General features: G+C 30.9%; 3 protein-coding genes and 1 non-coding gene across 6 annotated transcripts; 3 read left to right on the forward strand and 1 right to left on the reverse strand.

The window, feature by feature from the left end:
• Positions 1–321: 321 nt before the first annotated feature.
• Positions 322–2,402, forward strand: LOC145187507 (tubulin beta chain). The gene is made up of 4 exons (XM_080063917.2): positions 322–494; positions 681–789; positions 1,018–1,586; positions 1,728–2,402. The coding sequence occupies exons 1-4, from the start codon at positions 438–440 to the stop codon at positions 2,334–2,336; spliced, it is 1,344 nt and encodes a 447-aa protein (XP_079920043.1). The 5' UTR covers positions 322–437; the 3' UTR covers positions 2,337–2,402.
• A 4,167-nt stretch (positions 2,403–6,569) lies between these two features.
• On the reverse strand, positions 6,570–20,754 carry LOC145187508 (tubulin beta chain-like). 3 transcript variants are annotated; one of them, XM_090097971.1, is made up of 6 exons: positions 20,677–20,754; positions 17,763–18,024; positions 8,832–9,381; positions 8,094–8,202; positions 7,452–8,020; positions 6,570–7,345 (listed from the first exon to the last, which is right to left on the reverse strand). In XM_090097971.1, the coding sequence occupies exons 3-6, from the start codon at positions 8,886–8,888 to the stop codon at positions 6,737–6,739; spliced, it is 1,344 nt and encodes a 447-aa protein (XP_089954097.1). In that variant the 5' UTR covers positions 8,889–9,381; positions 17,763–18,024; positions 20,677–20,754; the 3' UTR covers positions 6,570–6,736. The 3 variants fall into 3 exon arrangements, with proteins under 3 accessions (XP_089954097.1, XP_089954085.1, XP_079920044.2); XM_090097959.1 differs by lacking the exons at positions 17,763–18,024; positions 20,677–20,754 and adding an exon at positions 10,613–10,648; XM_080063918.2 differs by lacking the exons at positions 17,763–18,024; positions 20,677–20,754 and having other exon boundaries at positions 8,832–9,475.
• On the forward strand, positions 12,920–15,319 carry LOC145188106 (tubulin beta chain-like). Its single transcript, XM_090097980.1, has 5 exons — positions 12,920–12,974; positions 13,079–13,368; positions 13,459–13,567; positions 13,796–14,364; positions 14,495–15,319. The coding sequence occupies exons 2-5, from the start codon at positions 13,312–13,314 to the stop codon at positions 15,092–15,094; spliced, it is 1,335 nt and encodes a 444-aa protein (XP_089954106.1). The 5' UTR covers positions 12,920–12,974; positions 13,079–13,311; the 3' UTR covers positions 15,095–15,319.
• Positions 17,442–17,514, forward strand: Trnaf-gaa (transfer RNA phenylalanine (anticodon GAA)). The gene has a single exon. It is a non-coding gene; the product is annotated as a tRNA-Phe (tRNA).
• Positions 20,755–26,641: the final 5,887 nt, after the last annotated feature.

Below are 26,641 nucleotides of genomic sequence, written 5' to 3' on the forward strand. Positions count from 1 at the left end.
ACATTTTTAACGCGCCATTGCGAATATAAACCAATCTTATTTTACTTTAAACACGTTGTTAAGTTTGATTGGTTTAAGAATTCAAAGCTTAAGCAGCAAAATTTTTTAAATACGGGTGTTGCAAAATCTTTTTTATATTATTGATATTACATAAAAATTTTAAAAAAAATTTATTTTTATTTATAACTAATAATAAATAAAATTTGTAATCTTTTTTTGCTTATTAAATTTTTAACATTGAAAATAAATTAGTTAAATTAAAAATAAACTATTTATAAACGCCCTTTTAAATAAAAACTCCATAGCAACATCAATCTTCTGGATCACAAAAAATATATCAAGGTCCCCTTATTTCAAGCCGCTGATTTAGGTTAAATTTAAAATATCTTCAATACTTATCTTGTAGGTGTTGTAGCTCTTACTAAAAAAAAACCAAAATGAGAGAAATAGTTCATTTGCAAGCCGGTCAATGTGGTAACCAAATTGGAGCCAAGGTAGTTTTTTAAAATCCTTCAAAAATTCCATATACTTGATTTGTGGTTGTCTTTAACTAGTTCATACTAGTTATATTTTTTGATTTCATTTTCTCGAATGCTTTATGGATTTTACTTAACGCTTAATAAAAATTGATAGCAAAAATTATTTTCTTTTTAATAAAATATCACTTGATTGTTTGTTAGTTTTGGGAAGTCATATCTGATGAACATGGTATTGACCCCACCGGGACGTATCATGGTGATTCTGATCTTCAATTAGAAAGAATTAATGTATATTATAATGAAGCCACAGGTAAACATTTTTATAAATATTTAAAAAAGAGATAAAAAAAAATATTCACCTAAATTTAATAAGATTACATTTTTGGCAAACATTCAGTAAACCATAAAATATTGTTTCAATGAGGAATAATTAGTGTTGAATACAAAATAGAGGTCTATTTTTGATACGCCTCAAAATGCCTTTTTCTTTTAATTTTTAGTCTACAAATATCTAACTGTACATCACTATATATTTTAGGTGGTAAATATGTTCCCAGAGCTGTTCTTGTTGATTTGGAGCCTGGTACCATGGACTCCGTAAGATCCGGTCCATTTGGACAAATATTTAGACCAGATAACTTTGTTTTTGGACAGAGTGGAGCCGGTAATAATTGGGCTAAAGGACATTATACTGAAGGAGCTGAGCTTGTTGATTCAGTTTTAGATGTCGTTAGAAAAGAAGCTGAAAGTTGTGACTGCTTACAAGGATTTCAACTTACACATTCTCTTGGGGGCGGTACAGGGTCAGGTATGGGAACACTTCTAATTTCTAAAATTCGCGAAGAATACCCTGACAGAATCATGAATACATTTAGTGTTGTACCATCACCCAAAGTATCAGACACTGTTGTTGAACCCTATAACGCTACTCTATCAGTCCATCAATTAGTTGAAAATACAGATGAAACTTTCTGTATCGACAATGAGGCTCTTTACGACATATGCTTCAGAACCTTAAAATTGACAACACCTACATATGGAGACCTAAATCATCTTGTGTCCGCAACCATGAGTGGTGTAACCACATGTCTGCGTTTTCCTGGTCAGGTGAGTTTCAACAAAGCACATAACTGAAAATGTTTTTTTTTTTTGGTCAATCAAGTTAAAAAATGTATCAGCTACTACAAATAGGATTTAATAGAATTCATACTAAAAAATGTAAACATTTTATTATTTATGTATTTTTAGTTAAATGCTGATCTTCGAAAACTTGCAGTCAACATGGTACCTTTCCCACGTCTTCATTTCTTTATGCCTGGGTTTGCACCTCTCACTAGCCGCGGTTCTCAGCAATACCGTGCTTTGACTGTACCTGAGCTCACTCAACAAATGTTTGATGCTAAAAACATGATGGCTGCATGTGATCCACGTCATGGACGGTACTTGACTGTGGCAGCCATGTTCCGTGGACGCATGTCCATGAAAGAGGTAGATGAGCAAATGCTCAATGTTCAAAATAAGAACAGCTCTTACTTTGTGGAATGGATCCCAAATAACGTCAAAACAGCTGTTTGCGATATTCCCCCACGTGGATTAAAAATGTCAGCAACGTTTATTGGAAACAGTACGGCCATTCAAGAACTTTTTAAACGCATTAGTGAGCAATTTACTGCCATGTTCCGAAGAAAGGCTTTCCTTCATTGGTACACTGGTGAGGGTATGGATGAAATGGAGTTCACTGAAGCAGAATCAAACATGAATGATTTGGTCTCTGAATACCAACAATATCAAGATGCTACTGCTGAAGAAGAAGGAGAGTTTGATGAAGAGGAAGGTGAGGAAGAGGATGCTGCGTAAATTGTCAAAAAAGAAAGTAACTTGTAGCAATGTCGAAATTTTATTTAAATATAAAGTTGAGATAGATTTTGTTCTGTATAGTTAATTTTTTCCTTTGATTTGAGATGGGTTTGGTGTTTTTATCCTGAAAAGCATTCAAATATCTTTCCTTGTGCAGTTTTTGTGAAGCATTAGTATGTTACTTTCCTCAGGATAATTTTTTACCCCAGGAAGTGGTACTCGATTTAAAAATTGCAGTCATTATGCAATTTATATTGTATAATACACCTCTACCAATTTTTTTTTGAAAAATTTATCCGTTATGATGCGGACCATAGTAAATCTTTGTTGTCTGTGCATTGCCCTTCAATAGTTTTTCTTCCCGATTTACGTTTTTCACCTTTTCTCAGAAATTCTAAGCTGTAAACCTCTAAATTATCAAAGCCGGGTGTTTTTTTCCGGCGGTGACAACTCCCACATAAAGGTCTCCTAACTCTGCAGAAGCTGCAGGAACCTGTCAAAATTGAAAGAAGTGATATAATAGGTTCTATTACGTGACATCTGAATAGGCATATTGAAGGCGTTAAACATGTTTGATGGATACATAACCTCTCTAATGAATCGACTCACTCTGCCCATTTCACTAATAATTGACTTAAATCGAAGGAGATAACTCATTAATTTATTTTAGGAAAATTAAAATCAACGCTGCTCAAGTTTTATTCAAAGTATCGAAGGGCTGAATCCTGGTAATTACTAAACGAAAATCCAGATTTTCTGGTAATGCTTAAAAAGCGTTGGTCAGACAGTTTGCGTAAATACGTACGTATTTGTTCTATACCATCCACCCTTGGTCGTTGAAAACGTAATCATTAAATTAGGTCATGAATTTTCTACTAATAAGTCGTTTCCGTAAATAGCATGTATATTTGACGGTCAGTATTTTGACCGTCAAACCTCGGTAAATTTGCTTTTTTATAGCGTTTTTGAGTTAATCTGAATTACTTAAATGTTGTTCAAGAGGAGAATCTGGAGAACCAGATACAATTTCCAGACAGAAAGTTCAACTTCGGACTCATAAGTGTCTAGTCTATTTTGAATTAAGTGTTAACTTGCAACGTTTAATTGAAAAAGGAACTGTCACGTGCTTCACTTTAAACTCTTACTAATCATTGGTTATACCATTAAGAGATCCTCTACTTATAATTGTTTCCCTTTGTTGTATTCGAAGAAGGAGAGCTAAATGTAATTTTTGTCTGATAAAGTGATTAGCGTCTTTAAGTTTTATTACTAAAACGTTGGCAAAGTCGTAGATAAACAAATTTGTATTCCGACGACAAAAGACTTTGACAGTAACTTTTACTGTGACTATAAGAGTGCATGCAAATTAATATTCATACAACGACAGTTACGTAATCATGTCCATTCATCTAAAGATACAGAAAATCTTTCTTCTTTATCGAATACAGGCTTTTTTCCTGGTGTTTCATTGGTTAAAGAATTAGTTATATTTGGCTGTAACCTACAACCCTTTTGCGCATTGTGTTGAGTATATACGTGGATTAACTTTTGAATCTGTAACTATAAGACCTGTATATAAATCAATTGAACAGCATATAACATTAAATGATATCCCTTATAAAGCTGTCAATCAGGCATATGTAGCGAGAAGTGATTTTTCGTCTTGTTCTGTAGCATGCGCCCTTAAAATCCGCAATAACTTTGACGCCCTATTATAACTTTTTTTTTTGTTGGAACCATTGTTTTTATTTATGATTTTGAAATCTTCGTTTTGTCCGTAAACAAGTAATAATATGAAAAGTTTGATTTTTTACGATGACTGTCAAAAAAAGATCGCCATTGACATTCATTTCTCGGGTGTTCGCGCTAGGACATTACAGCAAGACTTGGAATGGTTAAATGAGCTGTGCATGATATTTTAAGTCAATTTAAAATGTTGCATAGAAAAGAAACCAGGAAATGGTAAGACAAAGACAGTGAGGACTGTGAGGCTTATTAGAGCAGTCAAAGGCCGATTTCAGCTCAATTCAATCTGATCGATGAGAAGGACAGCTTAGGAACTCTCTGTGAGTGAGCACACTGTCAGAAACATTGTTAAATATGACCTGAAGGCCGATTCTAGAGCTAGATCCAATAGGCACCGTATTATTTAATAAGTCAAAGCCGAACGAGCTAAGAGAAGTAAGAAATTTTTGTCCATCCTTAATAAAGGTCAACAAATATTTCTATTCTTCGATGAAAAAGCTTGATTCAGGGGTCAAAATCAAAGTAAATGAAAATTTTAGAGGGGCATTTCTGGCCATGGATTATCTCTTATTTCAACCCTGATGCTAAAATTGTGTATCAGTAGAATGGGACTCCATCCTATACAGCCAGAAAAACCCAGGAGAGGCCTAAAAAAATATGCCGTGTTTTTGAGAGAAAACTTTATCTGCACCAAGCTCCCCAGATTTAAACCCTTTGGATTACAGAATACGGGCATATGTTGAGTCAAAGGCCTGTTGATCTGGTCACAACAGTACTGTAGCTCTGATGCCCTCTGTCATTAAACAAGTGAGTGCTATGTTCAATTAGTATATCCTGAAGATATGTAAGAGGTTTAAGCCCAGAATTGAGGGTGTGATAAAGGCCGATGGTTCACACATAAATAATTTATTTGAAATTCATGGGAAAATGATATAAAGTAGATTATTTTACCGAAAGTATTTTCTTGTTTACTTGTTTTTACAACCTACCATTTTCAAAAATTAGTGCGAATTTTAAGGCTTTTAATGGTTATTCATCTGGTTTGTCTGGTTTACTCGCCAAAGTAGTAGCTGTTGATAGGTTTATTTATTTATTATAAAGGTTAGGTTTAGACCTTTTGTTGGGCCACTTTCAAATCTGAAAACAATTTTGCACTCAGTGAACTCTCACAAGAATGTCCTTTTTATTTGGGTTGTTAAAAAAATCTGAACACCCAAAGTTATTACTTATAGATATAGATTGTCACATAACTATAAACATAATCTTAAATGCTGTTGACAAACAACCAGCATGTAATTCGAAAAAACTTGAAACTTTCCTGTGTACTTTTCTAACCCAATTAGTCAAAACACGTAAGCATATTTATACCGTGAAACAAAATTTTAAGATTTGCCAGTTTTTATGACTGTTGATTGACTATTTTACTTGAAAATACTCAAATCTTAGCTGACGAAATTTGAGTTTAAAAATATTCAACCAAATAAGACTATGAGATAAGAATTAAGAAAAACGGTTGGCTATTTTTCCTTAGAACCTTAAGAAGTTTTAATCCCGGAATTAAGCGCTCAATCCCAGGATTTCGGGATTGTAAAAAACTACGGGATCCAGGGATTCCTAACCATGTTTCTTTAATGTTACTTCATAATAATTAAACAGGTTTTTTTGATCACCAACAGTTTCTTTTTTTTTTAACTATCAACCTCTCCAATTATTGTGGTCCCATCTTTTACAGCAGAAAAAAAGTCAATCATACGTTTCTTTATCACTACTTGTGGCTTTGAAATTGTCCGAAGTTGAAAGGTTATGCTTTATATCTGTGTGTTATACTTTGATTTAAACGTGAAATATATTGTAAATCTTGAATACTTACATGGTGGACAAAAAAGAATTCCGTCGACGATTTAAAGGTTGCGTACTGGGTTATACAAAACTTTGACGAGTTTTTTTTAGCAGAAAGAACCTAAAAAGCATAAAAATGACAAAAATCCAGCTTATGTATTCATAAATCAGTGGATTTAATCATTCGGCAGGATCCATCTAGATTAGATAAATAAATTACATAATCGGAAACAGCAATGACACAATATCAACAGATATAAGTTCAACAGCGTGGAATATGGACATGAAAAAAATCATCATAATCAGATTGAAAACACCATCACAAGTCAGGAACTGATAACAAGATATATGGAACTCATATCTCCTTTGACTTTCGTTCATTCTACATCTCGTATATGGAAAAAAGATAGTAAAATGTGGTGAGTGTGTTATGCAATAAACCGGGTTTTATTAAAGACTGCGATGGTAGACGGAAATGTGAAGAAAAAGAGTACGCACGTTGCAGATTGAGTAAACAGATTGTAAGAGAACTGTTGTTTTTATACGATCAACAAATTTTTCTTATATTATATAATTAAATGTCATTTTAAGACTTACTACACAAGTTCATTAATTAAGTAATGATAAGAAAAAAAAGTTCTTCACACGGCATTTCAATAACTATATATTCATTATCATATCAACAAAATAATACTTATACAATTATTTTTTCATAAACTCAATTTTATGCGAATAAAGTTAACAAATTGCATCCAGTGCGCAAAAGTAAAGTAGAACTTTTCCTTAAATATATATACTTTGAAAAACTGTCACAATTATTCATCGTTTTCTTGCTGCTCTTCATCGTCATTCGCTTCTCCTTCATCTTCGGCAGTAGCATCTTGATATTGTTGGTATTCAGAGACCAAATCATTCATGTTTGATTCTGCTTCAGTGAACTCCATTTCATCCATACCCTCACCAGTGTACCAATGAAGAAAAGCCTTTCTTCGGAACATGGCAGTAAATTGCTCACTAATGCGTTTAAAAAGTTCTTGAATGGCCGTACTATTTCCAATAAACGTTGCTGACATTTTTAATCCACGTGGGGGAATATCGCAAACAGCTGTTTTGACGTTGTTTGGGATCCATTCCACAAAGTAAGAGCTGTTCTTATTTTGAACATTGAGCATTTGCTCGTCTATTTCTTTCATGGACATGCGTCCACGAAATATAGCTGCCACAGTCAAGTACCGTCCATGACGTGGATCACATGCAGCCATCATGTTTTTAGCATCAAACATTTGTTGAGTGAGCTCAGGTACAGTCAAAGCACGGTATTGCTGAGAACCGCGGCTAGTGAGAGGTGCAAACCCAGGCATAAAGAAATGAAGACGTGGGAAAGGTACCATGTTGACAGCAAGCTTTCGAAGATCAGCGTTTAACTATAAATATATTTAAAAGATGTTTACCTATTTAAAATAGCCGATACTTTTTAAACACGCTTGACCAGAAAAAATATTTTCAGTTATGTGCTTTGTTTAAACTCACCTGACCAGGAAAACGCAGACACGTGGTTACACCACTCATGGTTGCGGACACAAGATGATTTAAGTCTCCGTATGTAGGTGTAGTCAATTTTAATGTTCTGAAGCATATGTCATAAAGGGCTTCATTATCAATGCAGAAAGTTTCATCTGTATTTTCAACCAGCTGATGAATCGATAGCGTTGCGTTGTAAGGTTCAACAACAGTATCTGATACTTTTGGCGATGGCACAACGCTAAATGTATTTGTTATTCTATCAGGGTATTCTTCGCGAATTTTAGAAATTAGAAGTGTTCCCATACCTGACCCTGTACCGCCCCCAAGAGAATGTGTAAGTTGAAATCCTTGTAAGCAGTCACAACTTTCAGCTTCTTTTCTCACAACATCAAGTACTGCGTCAACAAGCTCAGCTCCTTCAGTATAATGTCCTTTAGCCCAATTATTGCCGGCTCCACTCTGTCCAAAAACAAAGTTATCTGGTCTAAAAATTGCTCCAAAGGGTCCAGATCTTACGGAGTCCATGGTACCAGGCTCCAAATCAACAAGAACAGCTCTCGGAACATATTTTCCCCCTTTAAATAAAATTAGAAAAAGCTCAATTTTTAATTTTTTGTTTTTTTAGAATATTTATTTACTTTGATTTACCTGTTGCTTCTGCATAGTACACGTTTACTCTTTCAAGTTGCAGGTCAGAGTCACCATGGTAGTTACCTGTGGGGTCAATACCATGTTCATCAGATATCACTTCCCAAAACTAAACAAGGAGGTTGAAGGGTTATAATTCAGTTTTATGCTCTGCTCTTTGAAAGGAGTTTTGTTTTACAATTTTTAGTTAACATTAATTTTTAATTTAGAAAGGTCAACCTCTTTACCAAGCTATTGCAATCACAAGTTATTATAGTCAAATCAAAACTTCTGCGATTTTTCGCTATGGGTCAAGTTTGAGAATAAAGAACTCAAGAAAATTCTCATTTTATTTTAAGCCACTATTTACCCTACCATATAATTAACTACTGAAGGATTTTCGGAAGAAAAAAAAACAACTCAAATCTATTTATACATTACGCAATCGTAACTTTTTCTCAATTAAAGTTGTACTTTCGATACAACTTTAATTGACAAAAAAACATTCTATTAATATTATTATTATTATTATTATTATTGTTATTATTATTATTATTATTATTATTATTATTATTATTATTATTATTATTATTATTATTATCATTATTATTATTATTATTATTATTATTATTATTATTATTATTATTATTATTATTATTATTATTATTATTATTATTATTATTATTATTATTATTATTATTATTATTATTATTATTATTATTATTATTATTATTATTTTCTTTTGTTATTAATACGTACCTTAGCACCGATTTGGTTTCCACATTGTCCGGTTTGAACATGTACAATTTCACGCATGGTCGGTTCCGAGCGTTCTCCAAAGCCTAATGCTGCTAAAATAATTAATTTTTGATTTTTAAAATTCTCTTGAGATATTAAAATCACTTACTTTTTACGTTAAGAAAATACACAACCGGGGAAAAAAATAATAAAAAGCGGCGGAAAATTTTCTTCTCGATTATTCAACGAATTTACATTAACTTTTCAACCTTAACAATAAATTTTTTATTTGATGCAAACAAAATATTATGAGAAAAAAAGTTTGTAAACGTTTCTCCAAAATTTAAGCTTAATCAATACAAAATAGAAAATAAATTCTTCATCCAACTCTAAAACTAAGCAACAGACTTTTGCCTCCCTTTTCCAAGTTGAATGGCTTTCAAATCTTAAAAGAAAAAATTCATGTATATAAATTTTTAATGACTTCTGCACCAATCAGAATTTTAACGCCCTTGAGCTATCCTCTGATTGGTCGACTAGTAATTGCTGACTTTACACCATATCCAAGTATCTAAAGGTAATTCAACGATATCTGGTAGAATGATTTGCCAAACTATGTTCTTGTATTTCTTTCATTTAAAAATACAATTAAAAATAAACTCCCTAAAATAAAAATTTCTTTTTAATTCCTGGAATAAAATCAGTTATAACTGCACTTTTTATCGAATTTTTTTTAAAAAAGGAACGTTCTAATGCCCAGATTAAAATATAGAATTTGGAAAAAAAGAAGTAAAAAATTTTTTCCACAATTTATTACTTTTTTCTAACTTATATTTATTTTTCAAAGATAATTTTTAGTTTAGTGCTGAAACACCACATTTTTAAAACAGCCTTTTTCTTTTTCTTTCTTTTTTTTTTTTTTAGCTTTTTGAGTTTTAGCTTTTTGAGTTCGAAATCTTCTGAAACCTTTTGAGGATCGGTTGACAAAACTTTTTTTGTTTTTAGTAAACAAATTGTAAATAACAGTGTTGAAAACAAATATTTCATAATTATTTGTAACTTTCAAATAAATCAACAAATCAACCGATGTTTAACTCGATAAGTGATAAGAATGAACGGGCATCAGTTTTTCCTGATCGAATCGAACCTAAAAAGTGCAGATAAAAATTTTTTAAAATTCTTTAAAATTTTTTAAAATTAACTTTTAATTTTTTAAAATGAAAACACAAATAAGGAAATTATTTATGCTTTTATTGTGCATACAGCCAAAATGGTGGTTTGAAAAATGGTAGTTTGAAAAAATGATATTTAAAAATTAAGGATGTTTTCAATACACGACATAAATAAAAAAAGAATATATACAAAGGAATATTTAAAATTATGCATGATAAATCGATATAGTTTTAAAACAAACGTTTGTTTCGAAACAAAAGGAGTTAAATTATTTAGATAGCAGTGGAACAACGATTTAAATTGCTTCGTTAAAAATAATTCATTTGCAGACACATTGTTTTGTTCTCTAATTTTTTTTTTTCTTGAACTTGAATACAATGAAGCCTCGACAAGTTTGACAATATGCACAGACAAGTTTGAACTATTTATTGTGTCTTTTTTTGTGTGTGATTTTAAAACAAGTTTTTGATTACTCGTTTCATATCGAAATGAAACATCTTCGATCCATCTGCTGAATAGACTTTATATTGCAGACTTCTTTGGAAACATCAAACAATGTTTTTAAAATGGCTTTATAAAGTGGAATTGTGTCGTAAAATTATATATTTTTATTTATCAAGATGAAGTACCTTGCGTCTGTTCTCATGTCTGTTATCATAGTTATTGTTTTAACATAACATAATTTTAACATAGTAGATTTCTATACTTAATTATTTATGTGATATTTTTAACACCTCTTTAGCTTTTATTTGACTAAAGTTCATATCTTATGTTAAACTAAACACAAGAAAAAAGAGCCCACAAAACAATACGCGCGATTGCGTGAATTGAGACGTGGGGCGAAGCGTGTTGTAAATTAGGATAACGCGCCCATCACTCATCTTAGTCCAGCATATATAAATAGCATTACTACTAAGAGTTTATTTAACTTGGGATTATTAAACCTAATAATGAAATAAAATCAATTGTATTGATTATAATAAACATATTACAAAATATAGTTAATATCTCTCCAGGTCAGTCAAACGCTTCCAATAGATTCCGTTAGAGAACGAAAAAAACATACATTTATTTTTAAAAGCTTTCGCCATCAATCTCTTAAAAAAAATTCTCCTTAAGCATAAAATGCCTTTATAAACTTTTGAGAGCATTCATGCTTTCACTCCTTCCCACTTCTGAACTAGTAAATAGGAAAATTTTCAAACTACAATCAGCTCGGACGATCAAGCAGGTAATGACAATGCATAGAGGAAATTTAGTTGAAAATGCTGAATGGTTTAAAGAACAGGGTCACAGACAATTTGGTCAGTTTTGACGTTAAGAATACGAATCTAGAATTTTCAAGCAGCAAAACTTTTTACCCATAAAACAAATCGAGTTTATTCTTTAAGTACTGTAAATGATATTTAAAATATGCAATTCTTGATTGTTCAAATGAGTTCTTCTGAGATAGTTCATCTGAGATACTAATGAACTTCAATTAGTTAAAAAGGTCACACAATCTCTTGTTAAAAATAAATTTTTTAGAAATCTTTTAGTTAAAAAATATATATTTAATCAAAGCAAAAGCAAGACAGCACATTGTCAAAAGAACACCATCTCAGCAAAAGAATATCTTTGTTCGATAAAAAAAGAGATTTGAAGATTTGAGATTTGAGATTTCAAAAATGTTCTGCTGCATACAGTTAACTATTGGAAGATGAAAAAGAAGAAGAATCGAGAAAATTTTCCTCTTTTTTGATAAAGGCGACATTTACGAAAAATTAATTTCTAAAACAATTTTTTTCGAGATTATTTGGGATCTGGACATTAAATTGTATGCTTCCAATTTAGTGAATGTGGCATTCATTCACTAAAAGATGGCACTAAAAATTCTTTCAGAGCCCCTACTTGAATAAGACTGTTAAAAAAGTACGATTGACTGTCATAAATATTATGGTTCAAGTAATAGTATGTTATTATTGGTAGTTTTTTTTTAGATTTTTATATCAAGCTTCTTATTTGAGTTTTTACTCTCTACGAAGATGGCATTTTCATGAAGGTGATATATACATAAAAGTACTACTTTGATTAAAATAACTTTTTTTGAAAAAGTTATGAAAAGGCTTTTCTTTCTTAAAAACTCTTGGGTTGATTTAATTTTCCCACAAAAATGGGTTACGTTTCAAAAAGCATACTTATAAATGATGTCGGAATGATAAATGGTGGTGTTGATTTTTATTCTTTTGGAACACCACGAATGTTTAGATTTTAATAGATCATTTTCAGCGAGAAAACGTTTTTTTTTTTTTTTCAATGAGAAAATTTAGTTAAAATACTATTTAACTGTTTTTCGAAATAAGAATTTATGTTAAAATCATGTTAAAATATGGTTTTCTCTGAATAATGGAAAACCTTCGGAAAACCTATTTCTTAAAAATTATTTTAAATGAAAAACCTTTTTTTTTTATTGTTAAATTCAAGGGAGAGACCTACTTAATAACAATACGAATAAACTTTTCTCTAATCACATTTTTTTTAAAACTTATTTTATTGTTGCTTTTATTTTTTATTATTAATATTTTTTTTTGAATATATATTTTTTATTTCAAATATTATTTTTCCTTATATTTTAATCCTTTTCATCGTATTGAGAAATTGAAGAAATGAATGAGAAGTGCGAAATGAAGAAAATTAAAATTAAAAATTAAGATTGGAATAGATTTAAAGAAAAATAACTTGATGCTTTTATGTTTCACTTTCATAAAAAGTGGTGAATTAAGTAATAAACTGCACTCCATCAATTCTATCAACAGCGTTGCGATAACTTAAAAAAAATAAACAGTCTTAAAGTTCTTTTGTGTTCGGCGCTCGACATTGTGACTATTGGTTGCCGAGGAGACTAAGAATCATATTCAAGCTTAAAGCATTCAAGGGATTCGCTGAAAAACTGATAAAAAATGGATGAGTTTAACGTTTTATTCAATAGTCTATTTATATCCAACATAGGAGGTTTATATTTCTTAAAGAGTTCAATTTTTATTTGTTTTGAATTTTTTGAAATCAAAGAAATCTTTCTCATTGATTTGAAAAAACTCTTTGTTTTGTCAATGCAGTTGCATCAGAGCGACTTTCACGCAGCCCGTAATTGTGGAAAGTAGGTGTACAATCAATCAGCAAATACTGACTTTGACAAGAGACTTTTTATATTACGCCTACCCCCGGACTCTTGCCATAGTTTCATAATAAACGCCAAAACTTTTCCATAAAATATTTAAAGAACTAATTTTGAACAGATTTTTGTTTGTAAGTTGAAAAACTCATTTGCGACCGAAGATACTCAATCAACATGAGAGAAATAGTTCACGTCCAAGCTGGCCAGTGCGGAAACCAAATCGGCGCTAAGGTATTGGATAAGACTTAATATTGAATATTTGTTTAACTGCTTTCTTCATTCACAAATTTCATTTTACAAGTCTTTTTTTTTTCTGTTTAGTTTTGGGAGGTAATATCCGATGAACATGGTATTGATCCAACTGGTATGTACCACGGTGATTCTGATCTTCAGCTTGAGAGAGTAAACGTTTACTACGCTGAAGGGTCAGGTAAAAAATTTTAAACCTTTTTTTAAAATGAAAACAACAATTTACTTTTAACGAAAGTTGCCGTTAGTGAATTGTTTTTAAAAGGTACGCCAAATCAACATTGAAAATACTTATGTAGTTATATTTCAAGCAGCAACAACTATTATAGTAACAAACTTAAACGTTTTTTACAAAAACGTTTTTTCTAAGTTCCTAGAACCTGTTTACAAGAATAGTTAATATCTTTAGGAGGAAAATATGTTCCGAGAGCTGTTCTTGTTGATTTGGAGCCTGGTACCATGGACTCCGTAAGATCTGGACCCTTTGGAGCAATTTTTAGACCAGATAACTTTGTTTTTGGACAGAGTGGAGCCGGCAATAATTGGGCTAAAGGACATTATACTGAAGGAGCTGAGCTTGTTGACGCAGTACTTGATGTTGTGAGAAAAGAAGCTGAAAGTTGTGACTGCTTACAAGGATTTCAACTTACACATTCTCTTGGGGGCGGTACAGGGTCAGGTATGGGAACACTTCTAATTTCTAAAATTCGTGAAGAATACCCTGACAGAATCATGAACACGTTTAGCGTTGTACCATCGCCCAAAGTTTCGGATACTGTTGTTGAACCCTATAACGCTACTCTATCAGTCCATCAATTAGTTGAAAATACAGATGAAACTTTCTGTATCGACAATGAGGCTCTTTACGACATATGCTTCAGAACATTAAAGTTAGCAACACCAACATATGGTGACTTAAATCATCTTGTGTCCGCAACCATGAGTGGTGTAACCACGTGTCTGCGTTTTCCTGGTCAGGTGAGTTTAAACAAAGCACATAACTGAAAATATTTTTTTTGGTTAAACGTGTTTAAAAAGTATCGGCTATTTTAAATAGGGCTGCTTTAACTTATACTTAAAGGTAAGCATTTTTTAAATGTATTTATAGTTAAACGCTGATCTTCGAAAGCTTGCTGTCAACATGGTACCTTTCCCACGTCTTCATTTCTTTATGCCTGGGTTTGCACCTCTCACTAGCCGCGGTTCTCAGCAATACCGTGCTTTGACTGTACCTGAGCTCACTCAGCAAATGTTTGATTCTAAAAACATGATGGCTGCATGTGATCCACGTCATGGACGGTATTTGACTGTGGCAGCCATGTTCCGTGGACGCATGTCTATGAAAGAGGTAGACGAGCAAATGCTCAATGTTCAAAATAAGAACAGCTCTTACTTTGTGGAATGGATCCCAAACAACGTCAAAACAGCTGTTTGCGATATTCCCCCGCGTGGATTAAAAATGTCAGCAACGTTTATTGGAAACAGTACGGCCATTCAAGAACTTTTTAAACGCATTGGAGAGCAGTTCACAGCCATGTTCCGAAGAAAGGCTTTCCTTCATTGGTACACTGGTGAGGGCATGGATGAAATGGAGTTCACTGAAGCAGAATCAAACATGAATGATTTGGTCTCTGAATACCAACAATATCAAGATGCTACTGCTGAAGAAGAAGGAGAGTTTGAAGAGGAAGAACAAGAAAACGAATGAACATTAAATTGCAGTTTTAAAGTTGCACTTAGTTATACAAAGAGTATAGCTGCTCTTTGTAAAATTCATAATAACTACCAATTAAAGTTCATTAAAACAATAATTTTATATCTATAACATTTTGTAACTTTAAAATTATTAATAAGTTTAATGTTAAAAATATAGCATTAAATGTTGCAGAGACAAAAAAAATTATAATTTAGCGGAATTGAGCACCAGTTTAAAGTGTGTTGTTTATTTACATTCATTTATATTCATTTATATTCGTTTATATTTATTTACATTCATTTATATTTATTTACATTTATTTATATTTTTTTATATTTATTTACATTCATTTTTTTTTATTTTTATTTATGCTCATTCAAAATTTATTCCTGAAAGCTTAATGCCTTTTAGAGGATTTCTGGGTTTTTAGGAATTTTTATTTACCAGCATATTTTTGCTTTCAATGAACGTTTAAAACTATTTTGATAAACAGAGGTCTTTTCCAACTCTGATCCTTTAAATTTTATTTGTTGCAGAATTGCCTAATTTAATTGTTTCGCCGGTAAAGAAAACTAAGTTGGCGTCAGAGATTCGAACTTGAATAAATACCTTTCTTTAAAATTAATTGTCAAATGATTTTGTTTTGGGTTCTACACTACGCGAGGACCAATTCGAGTGATGAAAATGAAAAATTTTTTTAGCTTTTTCCCTACAAGAATTTTGTTGATTACTAAGTGCCTTTTTTAACGCTTGAGAGAATTTTTTTTTTTTTCATCATTTTCATCTTTGGAAATGATGAAAAAAAAAAAGGGCGTTAAAAAAGGCACAAAATTGTGCGTCAAATTTGGGGATTTGTTTGCCGTTTTCTTTAGATGCTTACACAACATCGCATCAAGTTCTTTTCAATAAAACTAACAAATTAAAGTTGCGCAATAAAATAAAATTATGACTGGCCTCCCTTTCTTTCAGCAATTCTATCAATATAGAATTATGACTGGCCTAACCTACCTTTCTTTCAGCAATTTTATCAACATAGAATTACTGAAAGAAAGTTAGTTGAGATCTTATCTCTATTTTAAACCTAGCTGATGCTTCTGCATTAGTACCAATCAGCACGCTTCAGGCGTGATTTAAATGATAATGTTTCTCATTTCCTTTGATTTGTATACCTCATTATATTTCTTTTTTGGGGAATTTAAGATCTCTTTAATTCTTGACTCGCTTCACCAGTCATAATTTTAGGGATTAACAGTGCTATAATAAAAGTAAAACCAGAAAATGTAATTTTTTTTTTTGTGACTTGGAACGAAATGGTATTTGGTTTACTGCACTTCACTAGAAAAATAGCTTCTGCATTGATAACGGTTTACTTCAAGAAATAGCAAGACTCAAAGTTCAAAATTTGAAATTCGTCTGAATTTTTTTCAGTTCTTACTGAAGTGCAGTTGGTCCGTTCATCTTTTTAATAAAGAAATATTTTTTTAATTGAATACTTTTCCTCTTTTCCACTTCTCCTCCTATCAGATATGATCTTCAATTTTGAGAGCACTGATCTTAACATAATCTTTGGCTATCATTCATAAATTCGTTTTCTTTAGCACTTTTTTTTTTGGGGGGGGGGGCTTAGAATCCTAGAAAGGACTGGCTGATGCTGATGGATTTAGCTTCAATGGCCAAATTATTAAGGCCAGCTTTCCTTCAAACTTTTAACATTTCAGGTTTGATATATTTTTCGACTCGCTAACACGCGCTTTCTTTATAAACTAGTTTGTTTACACTATGTTTTAAAGTGCAAAGCACTACAATCTTGAGTGGAAAAAATTCATATTCAGCGAGAGTTTCAGGCAATAAATAGTAAGTATGTTTAAATAATGCATAAATATGTTAAATATATTATAATTATATATGTGATAAAATTTTACTATGAATAAAGAAGTGCCCTAAGTAATTATGTAAGTTTTTAATCTATTTATTTTCCTTTCCATTTTCAATCTTTTTACGTGGGAAAACGCAAAAAAAAATCTTTGATTTTTGATTAGAGTGTGACTTACTACGCAAACCATTCGGATTTAAATCTTTTACCAATTGGTTTTTCCTTAAAACCAAAATGTAAATCTCATTTGTCATTTGGGATGCAAATAGAATATGGAAATATTGCTGCACATCATTTCAACAATTTTTTGGGACACCCTGGCGTAATGTGACTTTTAAAACTGCATCGCTCGAATAAATGTTAAAATAAAATGACAGCGTAGAAGTTATTTGAAATATCCCTAAAATTACTTTAAAGCTCAGTGTTAACTACAGAAGAAATATATATATTATAGTATAAATATAGTAATATACTGATGTGTAGAAAGCCGAAATAGCTCAGTTGGGAGAGCGTCAGACTGAAGATCTGAAGGTCCCTGGTTCAATCCCGGGTTTCGGCATTACTTTTGTAATGACCCGTGTTAATATTTGTTATAACCCGTGTGAAATAGTCATACGTAAATTTTAATTGAATTTTCATTCGTAAATTTTAATTGAATTTTCAATTAAAGTTTACGTATAATTTACAAAGAAAAAAATTCTTTTTGGTTCTATCCTGGGTTTCGTCATTGAGCTTTGTTATTACCCGCGCGAATTTTATAAATTAAAATTTACCCATGACTTTTTATGTACAAAGAAAAAGACTTACTCCAAATTCCACGATTTCTTTCTTTCTAAATACTGTAGCGGCTTGTGGCATTCTGCGGCATTCAGCGGCATTCTGAGGCATTCAACGGCATTCAACGGCATTCAACGGCATTCAGTGGCATTCTGCGGCATTCTGCGGCATTCTGCGGCATTCTGCGGCATTCTGCGGCATTCTGCGGCATTCTGCGGCATTCTGCGGCATTCTGCGGCATTCTGCGGCATTTAAACGAAAAATGTCGGCTTGATTATCTGCGGTAAGAGTGCTAAAAGAATATTTTAAGTTTGACATTCTGCCAGATTTAACGTTAATTTATTTGAAAGATAAAATTATCTCTAGATTTTGAACTTGAAATTTCTTTAACTAGCTTCTCTATTAAATTTCGAAATTTTATTTTAGGACAAATAATAACTGGAGAAGAAAATGATTATTATTAAACAATAAATTTTTATTTTGGTTCTCATAATATTTTTATTTTTCAAAGTCATGCTTTCGTTCGGAGAAAGGAACAAACATCGCTGATTCTGGATCAATAATTTAGCTTCGCTAAAAAATTAGCAGCTTTTGAGTTATGATCTTTTTTTGTTATAAACAGCTTTGATACTTTGTTGAATTGTTCTTTCCCGCTTTTCTCTTTTTGTCGTGGGTGTAATTTTAAATGATTTTTTTGTAATTTTTTTTTAAAGTTCGCTTGATTGTTTTTAAGTTTTAAAACCCAAAAACGTCAGTAGTACAGCGGTAATTTAAGACCTTATAACGTAAAAAAAAAAACAGCAAGTACAGCGGTAATTTTTTATTTGACAAGAAACCGTTTTTGAAACTCATTTATAATAGTAATTTTGATTGTCATTGAATACATTTTACCGTTTTGTCTACTTTGGTGGCAGCGTGATATTGCTTCGTATATCTCACGTTTTATCTGTGATATTTAACTTTTTTGTTTCAAATTTACTCAGCATTTTAAGTTACTCAGCATCAAACTCTGTAAATATCATTTTTCTAATTTTCTAAGTAAATTTAATAACGATTTATTTCAAATTTAAATTTTATATACTTGCAAGATTGTAAAATATTTTTTACATATTTTATGTCTTATTATGGATTTTGTTCTTAAACAGTTAAAACTTTTCCTTACGCCGGTTACTTTTCTTAACCATCTGGAATAATTATCATCATATACATTACCTAAAAAATGTTTGTAGCAGGGTACATTGTCTAAATAAAAACAGCAGTGGCGGATCAAGGGGGGGCTAGGGGGGCTATAGCCCCGGGCCCCACAATTTTAGGGGCCCCGATTCAAAGTAAATAATTTTTTATTAACTCTGAAAATTAAATCTTTTATTAACTTAAAAGAGCCAAAGTTAAATTTACTAAACTGTCTGAAAACAAAAGCACAAAAATAAAATAACTGTCAACAAAAACGCTGCATTACATATTTTTTTCCGGTCTTTGACAACGAAGGAGCGCAACTACTTCTACAAAAAAAACTTAGCTCGTTTATTGAAAAAGACTATTCGGATAAGAACAAAAGAAAGGTAATTAAAAAATTGAGCAACGGAGAAAACCAAGTTGATTCTTTAAGCGTATCCGACAAGTTTCGAGTGAATACATTTTTTGTCATTATTGACAAACCTGTGACACAATTAACAATAAGAAGTGATGGTTACAACCACGTAAATAAATTATTTGGATTTCTATCGAAGCTGTTAACTATTAGTACCATGGAATTGCAAGTTAGCGCGAAAAAAATTGTAGACGTGTACTCAAATGATTTAGAAGATAGTTTCATATTTGAAATAAAACAATTTGTAACATTATTAAAGTTGCAGCCTCCAGGGGTTTTTTTCGCATAAAAAAGATAAATCTGAGACTGAAAACACATTGATTCCTCTGCATGTTTTAAATTGGGTTGTTGAAACCGATATTATTGATGTATTTTCAAATGTTTATATAGCATATCGCTTGTTTCTAACTATTCCCATAACAAATTGCGAGGCTGAGAGATCATTCTCTACTCTTAAAAGAGTTAAGAACATGCACCGATCAACAATGGTCCATAGTCGTTTAAGTAATATAGCAAGATTTACTATTGAGTCAAAATTATTTGAAACTTTAGATTTCAGCGATGTGATTGCAGAGTTTGCGGGGAAGAAAAGCAGAAAAAAATCACTCAACTTAATTCAATAAAATAAATATAAAATTTGTATATAAATAAATATCAGTGATAGCGTTTTCAAGAAAGTCTTTGTTTTACTCATTTTTGTCGTTGTGAGTGGAACGGGGCCTCCTACTTTTAAATAGCCCCGGGCCCCGAAAAGTCTTAATCCGCCACTGAAAAACAGATATAATCTCAATTATGGATTGTATCTCTATTCTTACAATATATTATGTTATTGTAAGTTAAAAACTATATTTTAAATTATTTATACATGCATATTATTCTGTTTTTATAGATAAATCAATCTGTTATTTATATTATTTATTTATATTAGGAATTTTGGTATCGCTTAAAAAAAGTTCTTTTGACTCAAGTAGAACGTGTTTTTTTTTGTTTGTTTTTTTTTTATCATAATTAGTTTCTCTTTTACGCAGTGAATTGTGCAGTTCAACTGTTTTTTAGTTAAATATTTGTTTACTTTTTTCCTAAGATTAAAATTTGCTTCGATAAAAAGAAATTGTTAATGGAGATTTCAACTTTGACTTGCTCAAATACGATCAATCCAATGAGGTTTCACATTTTTTAGAATCAATCGTTTCAAATTCTCTTTTTCCTTTTACTATACCGCCTAGACGCACAACCTAAGTCAGTAATTGATAATATTTTTTAAACTATAGTCTCAGACAATCTTACCGCTTATCACCTTGCTTAGATTATAGTTATGTTACATTCAAAAACGCAAACTTCATCTGAACCTACCCAGCAAACATGTCAGCGTTGAATCAACGTTGAAAACCGGTCGCAGCGTAGAAAAAGCGTTACAGTGACAAAAACAACGTCTTTTCAACGTTGAATCAATGTCCGTTTTTGTATACTAAATCGCGGTAAATTGAAACGTTGAATAAGCGTTGAAATTGTAACGTAATTTAGCTTCTCAAAATAAAACGTTTATTCAACGTGGAATCACTTTACGCAAAAAAGCCACTTTAAAACGTTTCAAAATTTATGCTTTATCAACGTTAAAATTAAACCGCTTTTTAAACGTTACATTTTCAACGTTGAAAAAGCGTTTAAATTTCAACGTATATTATCTTCTCAAAAAATCGCGTTTATTCAACGTTGAATAAATGTACGCAAATAATCACAGTAAAAACGTCGCAAAGTTTAAGGTTTATCAACGTTAGACATTAGCTGCTTTTTCAACGTATTAAAGTTATTTATAAAACAACGTTTATTCAACGTTACATATACCAACGTTGAAAATGTGGTAATTAAAAAACGTTGAAAAAGTGTTTTTTTGCCAACGTTAATAAAACGTTGCTTTTGCAACGTTGAGGAAGTAGCACATTGACAATTTTTGTCTCATTGATGCCGCCATTACAAAAATAATTTGCCGTAATGGAAAGGCAAGGAAAACTTAACAGAATGCATGCAGATGGTATAAAGAATATTTTAAAGATTTATTTTATAACCTATTTTTATTGCGACTAATTTAAAACTTTTAGATTTTATATCAAATTGTATATAATATACATAAATCTCAGGGTAAATTCGATTTATTCAGGTTATTTTTGTCTACATTTTTATTTTATTTTAAGTTGACCATTTTAATAAAATGCTCAACTTTTTAAAAAAAGTTATTTCTTAGTTAGAAATAGTACCTCATTTTAATAATGTTCAGATGTACAAAGTAATATCAAAACTAATAATATATAATAAATCAGACTAAATTTAGTATGTTAATAGACTAAATTTTAGAGACATATTGTGTGTTTGTTTGTCTGTATAATATATACATGCTTTTTTTTTAAATTTCACATAAATGTATACAAATATAATTTTCAGCTCAGTCAGTAGCAAACTTTGGACATTTTAAAATTAGTTGTTGGAGTAATAAATCATTAAAAAACTTTTGGTTAGAGGAGGAATTTAAGTGGGCAAATATCCTGTGGTAGAAAAGTTTTTCAAACATTTTCAAAACATGACAGCTATTTGTATATATACACGTAAATTATATATATACATTATATATATATATATATAATGTATATATATAATTTACGTGTATATATACAAATATATATATAATATATATATATATATATTATATATATATATATATAATATATATATATATATATATTATCATTATATATATATATATAATATATATATATATATATTATATATATATATATATATATATGTATATATGTTAATAAAAAACATCAAATAATACGAATTCTCTAAATACAAATATTAATTTATGATGAAATTTTCGCTGGATTATGGTTACCAGCTGGTAACCATAATCCAGCGAAAATTTCATCATAAATTAATATTTGTATTTAGAGAATTCGTATTATTTGATGTTTTTTATTAACATAACATACACTCTTATACAAGATGTCAACATTCAAATCATATGTATATATATATATATATATATATATATATACATATATATATATATATATATATACATATATATATATATATATATATATACACACACACACACACACACAATGGCTGATGATTGTCGAAAGGCATGAAACTCAGAGTTCCATAAAAAGGTGTTTTTATTCGTTTTAATAAATATATATATATATATATATATATATATATATATATATATATATATATATATATATATATATATATATATATATATATATATATATATTTATATATAGGGCTACCATAGTCTTGATTTTCATCAAGACTGTCCTGATTTGAAGGGTCTGTCCTGACTGTCCTGATCAGGTGCCAAAATGTCCTGATTTTAAAAAACCATAACAAAAAAGAAAAAAATATCATTTTGACAAAAACTAAAAAATAAAGCAAAGAGAAAAATGGTGACTTGGCAACTCCAACTTCTCCATTCAATTTTTACTATTTTCTTGCAATTTTAGGCAGTGCTGGCAGAAATGGCAGTGGTAGCAGACATGATAAGGCAGTACTTTACTTTTGTTTTTGCTGGTTTGGTACTTTCTGCTTTTACGAAGTTTCTAATTCGTGACAGAGGGTTTTTTAGTGTTAAACTTTTACTTTAACTTAAAGTAAAAAAAAATCCCAATCTCCAAGAAATAATTCTTGTAGTCATTACAAAAATGTAAAATAAAGCTGGTTTTTAATGTTGTATTTTTTGTCATTTTCACTTTTAGCGTGACGAGCTTTTGTCCTAATTTAGACTTTCTGCTTATTTTTTATTGTCCTGATTTACTATCAACGTTTTACTATCAACGTTACAAATCCTTGCAAAATCGACTACTTTAACAACGTTAAAGCAACGCTTTTTTAGTAACGTTTTTTCAACGTTATGTTGCGACGTTTATGCAACGCTATTTTAGTAACATTTTTTCAACGTTTAGTTGCGACCTTTTTGTAACGTCTTTTAGTAACGTTTTTTCAACGTTACGCAACAACGTTTAATCAACGTGTCTTTAACAGCGTTACATATCTTTGCAAAATCGATTACTTTGTCAACGTTTCCGCAACATCTTTTGCGACCGGTTTTCAACGTTGATTCAACGCTGACATGTTTGCTGGGTATTGTTAGGAGGTGCTTTAAAGATTTTAAAAAAGCGGAATTTATCCAAGAATTATTTATTTATCCATATATATCCAAGATATTTCAAATGTTGAATGGGATGACGAAATAAAAAAGACGAAAAATGATGTGAATGATTCCATTAAAAAATGAATCAAAATTTTTTATTATACTTTGAATAAACATGCCCCTTAGAAAAAATGAACTATTAATCAAATAACTTATCATGATTAATTAACGTTAATTATGATTAATTAATTAACCATAATTAACGTTTTACAACTTGTGAGTTGTCTGAGAATGAAATGTGATTAAAATTATGCCAAATCATTCATCTAACTAACTTCATTTAGCTAACTCAATAATAGAAGTGTTGACATGGCTTTCATGATTATCCATTAATAAAAGAACTGGTTTTTCAATCAAAGGTCGTACAGTAGGAGAAGCACCATTCAGCCTGTAGTACTTAAATTTAACACATGGAAATACACAAAATCGCATTAACAGAAATGATCGCACACTTTTCTGATCTTACTTCCTTATGTATGTACAGAAATCAAGTAAGCAATATAATATAAGTTGGTACAGCTGCCAACTTACTTATTCATCAAAATTGAGTATCAAGCAATAATTCATTTGTACTTAAAATACTCATTCTAATAATGAATTTTGGGTTAAGTGCAAAAATAACTCTTATTTTTCAATTAATTGCATAAAATATGATGTATAAGAAATGTAAATTTGTACAGATAGTGAAACTGTTATATCATTCAAGTTATAAATGCACTAATTTTTATCAAAAGACATTAACTTAGTAATACATATATGTTTTGTATAATTTCACTTCTAATTTAAAACTTCCAAGGCACCAGGAAGAAAGTAATTATGAACTTTCCATATACTTTTACATGCAAAAGCAATCAGATAGCGTACAAAAATAGCATACAGCCGTCTGATAAGTTTTAAGATGGCTTAATTTTCACAAAAAATCAAAACGCAACATGGACCAGTCAAAAGTACAACGCTGGTTAAAGTACACCAGAGGGTTTTTTTTTAACAATTATCATCTCAATCCCCAGCGAAGAATCTTCTGATCCAGGGTACTGATACTGATGGCAAACATTATTTCTTCCGAGTTACATACACTTAACCGCAAAATTAACACACCACTGATACATTTCGATTTATTTTAATTGTCGTCAATATTATCATATATTTTGACAAACACAGTAAAAATAGAATACATGAACACAATCATTTCGATGATAATAATAAAACTGACTTTGAGAATGGTGAAAAAAAAACTAAAACTAAAAAAATGGTTTGTTTTACAAAATAAAGTAAAATGATTTTTATTATTATGCACACTAATGCTGCTTAAATTGAAACATTTTTAACTTATCAATAACTAGTGTTACCACCTCTTGATGTTGCTACAACCTGACAGCGCCATGGCATAATTTCAATTAGAGATCTAATCGTTTCTTGAGGGATATCTTCCCACACGCTGTCGCAACTCGTCTAGGCTGTTAGGTGGTGGATGTTGGCTTCTAACACGGCATCCCATTATGTCCTTAAGATGTTCTATTTGGTTTATAACTGAACTGAAAGCTAACCACTCCAGAACTTGAATATTAACATTATTTAAGCATTCAGTAATAATATGTGCCGTTTGTGGTCTAGCATTATCCTGCATAAGAAGGAATTCATCTCCAATCTACGGTGCAAAAGGTACCACAAAAGAGTCTAAAATGTCTGCTGTGTATCATTTAGGAGTCAGGCATCCACCATCAACAAAAAAAAGCTCTGTGCAAGATGTTAAAGATATTCCGCGCCATACCATCAATGAGCCGCCTCCATATAAAGTGCTTTCTCGAATGTTATAAGCGAAATATCTTTTATTTGGTCTTCTGTACACTCTTGGGCAGCGATCAGAACTTACAAGGCAAAACCATCTGTAAATATGACCTGTCCCCAATTATGTATTTCCTAATTCATATGGCTCCTTGAAAAAGCCAGCCTGTTTCTTCAGTGGTCTACAGACAATCTTAGACCAGTAGCTGGTGCCCGAGGTCGTAGATTTAAAGCACGAGGTCTTTTTCTTATGGTATCTTGACTTACAGCAATTCCATGAAACCTCAGCAAATTGTATTTGAAGACTTCGTGCAGTAGTGAACCGTTCTCTCAGAGTTCGAAGCATTAAAAGTCGGTCCTCAATGGCATTGATGGCTCGTGGTCTGCCTTAGCCAAGTCATCTACCGTAATTATTGGTCTCTACAAACCTTTGTAGAACCCTACCGACTGTTGTATGAGACACTCTAAATCTTCTACCAAGTTCGCGATTTGTTCATCCCTAATTAGACAAAGTAACAACTGCAACACATTCATCACGACTTAAATTTCGTCTAGAAAGCTGCAATTCGAACAGATGTGTTGCTCAAATGACAGTTATCTTTTCTACAGTTAAAACAATTTAAAACCAAAACATACTTTTCTTTTAGAAGTGAAGTTTAATTACAGCAAAACATGCTACTTATGAAAAGCTGCTATAATTTCGAAATTAAATAACGGAAACGGAATAAAACCTACAAAAGGCGAAACAATAAACATTATTATCATCTTTGTAATTGATAAATAAGGTGAAGCGAGGTTTAATTGCAGCAAAAATTTAGAAGTGAGGTTTAATTGCAGCAAAACATGCTACTTTTTGATATATATATATATATATATATATACATGGCTGCCGAGAGGGGAGGGTGGACGAGGAAGATTCCCTGGGCCCCGTGTATCTACAAACAATTTTTTTAAAATCATTTTTAAAAGATTTAAATAGTTTTGACTTTTAAAAGATTTAATTAACTTTCATTTTTAATTTTCAATGAATAAGGCACGCTTCTATTGGTCCTGGGTATATAATTGATCATAATGAGGGCCCCTTAAGAAAACTTCCCCAGGGCCCGAAATTTCTCTCGGTGGATATGTATATATATATATATATATATATATATATATATATATATATATATATATATATATATATATATATATATATATATATATATATATATATATATTTATATGATCCCGGATAAATCATATATAACTCCTCATTATCACCAAAACTTTTCTGCAATAAAAAAAAATGTTTATTTACATTAATGATATCACACA

Source organism: Hydra viridissima, unplaced genomic scaffold (genome assembly GCF_058129835.1).
Source record: "Hydra viridissima isolate aposymbiotic clone 2 unplaced genomic scaffold, HvirCarnegie_v1 scaffold_1, whole genome shotgun sequence".
NCBI lineage: Eukaryota > Metazoa > Cnidaria > Hydrozoa > Anthoathecata > Hydridae > Hydra > Hydra viridissima.